Raw genomic sequence first — 3,808 nt, 5'->3', positions numbered from 1 at the left:
CACCAACATCTTAGTTGGTATTGCAAATAACATGCCACGCTCATCTTTTTATACAAGTGGGCAAATATAATTTTAGCTCCTCTTTTTGTAATTTTTTTTTTCTTGCATAAATACGTTTTTGTTTTGTTGAAAATTTTCACTATATATATTATTTATCATCCTTCATTTTTTTTTTTGTTTTCACTCAAATCTGTCTAGGCAAGCTTGGACATGTGTCGTTTTAGGTGTTTTTAGAAGTCAAACTATTAGTTATTTAAAAGAAAAAAAAACCATTTTATATATTTGATTTAACAAAATGAAACTTTTGATCTTTTTATTTATTTCCATTTATTATTTAAATTTATTTCAAATAGCAAGCATTTATGAATGGACATACTGTGAAAATTAAGAAATAGGTGTCCATGTTATATATCTAGCTAGCTAAGTCGCTGTGACGAAGACCCCTATCTTTAATATCTTTAAAAACAAATAAATAAAATAAAATAAACTTGTACTCGATTACTTGTATATATAGGTAGAATGAAGGCGTGTTGGTTCCATCCAAACCCAAAAGAGAAAGATTCTTCGATTGATCAAGGCAAAAGATTGAGTGTCAAACTAGCTATGAGTCAATCTCTTAATAAATGGCCAACTTTTTCTCCGCAACCAATCGCCACATCAATAATCCCATCTCCAAAGTTCTTCATGTGCTCCGCGCTTCACTTTAGCACCAAGTATGCTTTCTTTCATCTTATACCTCTCTTAATCATATTCATTTATTTTAAATCTATGCCGTATATATGCAGTCAGTCTATCATTAGACTATTATAATGGATTTTACATTATAATTTTATTAATTGGTCCTTGCATCTTTTTATATTTTTTTAAAAATTCATATTTAAAGATGTATTTGAAATTTTATATAAATATAGTAAAATATTAAAATTTTAAGATTTAAAATAAATAATATCTAAACTCATATAAAATTTAAATATATTATTAAATTTTAGTTATTGAAAAGATTTAATAGCTCATAAATAGGACAATGATGGAAAATCCATATTACTATGCTCTAATAAAATTTAATCCTCTACATGGAAAAATAATATTTTATCTATTATCTATCTCTGTACAGGGAAATGCTAAAGATTCCACAAATTCCAAGATTTTGGATTTAAGTTAAAAAAAAAAAAGAAAAAAAACACAAAAAATTGTCAGTGCATCAAAGCAAATATTCTACCTTTTTTTTTGGGGTCAAAATTACTATTGAGAGAGGAAGAAGATGTGCACACCTAGAATCTCGAAGTGAATGTATCCTCGGTGGTTTTGTAGGATCAAGCCTACGAGTACATTCTTCATAGCTCATGATAGTGGCAATGTGCACAAGAAAAACAAGCATATTTTTCTTTGTGTGTATAATTAGAGATATATAATTAGTTGATTGAGTATGATGCTAATTTGGTTGAATATATTATGTTTTACAGGGAGGCAGAAAATTTGAGAAAGACCTTAACCAACATTAGTCCTCAAGGTCCAAAGAGAAATGATCTCGTAGCTCAAGCTCCACCAAAGGAAAATTTCGATGAAATTTTCAAGTCCATGGAAGGTTGGGCTAGGGACAACATTTTACCATTGTTGAAACCAGCCAAAGAATGTTGGCAACCTCAAGATTTCCTTCCAGACGCTTCATCAGATGGCTTCTATGACCAACTCAGACAACTTCAAGAAAGAACTAAGGGAATACCCGACGAATACTTTGTGGTCCTTGTTGGGAATATGATCACTGAAGAAGCACTTCCGAGCTACCATTCGCGTATAAACGGAACGGAGATCTTCCACGACAAGACCGGGGTTGATGACACTCCTTGGGCTATTTGGGCAAGAGGCTGGAGTGCTGAAGAAAACAGGCATGGTGATCTCCTTAACAGGTATCTTTATCTCTCTGGCCGAGTTGATATGAAGCAAGTTGAGACTACCATTCAATATCTTATTGCTGCTGGACTGGTAAGTATTACAGTTTATATACCTCTTTGTAAGCTTGCTTATAACGTAACAATAAAATTATTTTCATATTTCATGGACTAATTAGCTGATACTATGATCCCTCAACACACACACACACACACACACACACACACATATTTATGATTTTGATTAAATTTAAAATATTCTGACTTTATTAACATCCGGATACAATGCCTATCCATATGTAATAAGGCGTACAATCCGGATTATTCATCACATGCTATCTCTTGGCGGAAACAGTCTACATAGCCAATCTCTAGGTGGAAGGAGATAGCATATAATTAATTCATCCATATTTATTGCAATCAAGATGAATAATGCGATTAGAACTATAAGTATGTACATATATATATATATATATAGTTATTCTCACATTAGGATATACAGTTATTTGCATATCAAGATATCATGATTTTTTCATACAGGGTTTATTGAAATAAGTATATTGTAAATATTCTCCAATTTGGAAAACTCTAACATTATTAAATTAGGAATTCTTAAATAGCATTGACACAACTTATTTTAAGTTTTTAGATTTAAATTTAAATAATTATTGATAATTCATCAAACTGATAAGCATTTGCTAATTAAACATTTAGTTCTAACTGAATCAAAGACTCCCTATTAAGAGACATACTCCATAATGTAATAATATATATCCATATATATAAATAGAGGTTATTTGCATTTTTAATACTCCAAATTCAGGGTATTTGACAATTTATATCTATTTTTTTTATTTATAATTTTGTCATAATTAAGAAACAAACGAGATCAAAATACTTTTATATAATTTGATAGGAAAATATTCTACTAGATGATGTAGTATACATGGTATGCTACCCGACGCTGCATCCCAAAACATATTATCGGATGTGATCGGGCAACATATCTTAGATTCTGTGGCGGAAAATGGAATTATATTATATTATATATAATTGCTAAATTTTAAAATTGTCTACCTATGTATAGGATGTGGGCATTGCAAATAATCCATACCTATGGACCATTTACACATCCTTCCAAGAAAGGCAAACGGCTATAATTCATGGGAACACAGCTAGGCTGGCCAAGCAGCATGGACATGCAAATCTTGCCCAAATATGTGGGACTATTGCTGCCGACGAGAAACGCCATGAAAGTGCTTATACCAAAATGGCTGGGAAGCTTTTCGAGCTAGATCCGAATGGGATGCTCATAGCATTAGCATACATGATGAGGAGGAGAATCGAGATGCCTTCTCATTTAATGTATGATGGGTTTGATGATCATCTTTTCAAGCATTTAACCCAAGTTGTGGCACGTATAGGGGTGTATAATTTGTCCGAACACAAAGCCATGTTTCAGCATTTGATGAGTAAATGGAAAGTTGAGAAGCTCAACGGGCTTTCTAGTGAAGGGCAAGAAGCTCAGGATTATGTTTGTGGGATAGTTCAGAGGATTACAAGGCTGGAAGAAATAGCTCCGACTAAGGCGACCAAAGAAGCTCCCACGGTCTCTTTCAGTTGGATTTTCAATAGAAAAGCCTAGCTATATATATATTTTTATATAACAAATTATGTGTTTGTTTTCTATTTTAAGCCCTAATATTAAATAATATATTATTTGAAACGTATCCTATAATATATTATAATATATTGTTCGATGAATTGAAGGATATAAATGGTTATTATTGCAAAATTATATATTTATTTACTATATATGTCTATGGGATTGCCATTTAAAAGATGCCTATGTCGGCTTATGTGCCAAGTGGTACCATCATCAAATCCAACCTAAAATGTTAGGCTTGAATTGAAATAGC

The 3,808-nt window shown here is 31.7% G+C and overlaps 1 protein-coding gene across 1 annotated transcript; it reads left to right on the top strand.

The window, feature by feature from the left end:
- Positions 1-554: 554 nt before the first annotated feature.
- Positions 555-3,582, top strand: LOC132799151 (stearoyl-[acyl-carrier-protein] 9-desaturase, chloroplastic-like). Its single transcript, XM_048473064.2, has 3 exons — positions 555-713; positions 1,464-1,983; positions 2,977-3,582. The coding sequence occupies exons 1-3, from the start codon at positions 604-606 to the stop codon at positions 3,532-3,534; spliced, it is 1,188 nt and encodes a 395-aa protein (XP_048329021.2). The 5' UTR covers positions 555-603; the 3' UTR covers positions 3,535-3,582.
- Positions 3,583-3,808: the final 226 nt, after the last annotated feature.

This window comes from Ziziphus jujuba, chromosome 2 (genome assembly GCF_031755915.1).
Source record: "Ziziphus jujuba cultivar Dongzao chromosome 2, ASM3175591v1".
Taxonomy (NCBI): Eukaryota; Viridiplantae; Streptophyta; class Magnoliopsida; order Rosales; family Rhamnaceae; genus Ziziphus; species Ziziphus jujuba.
This window is presented reverse-complemented; position numbering and strand designations above follow the sequence as displayed.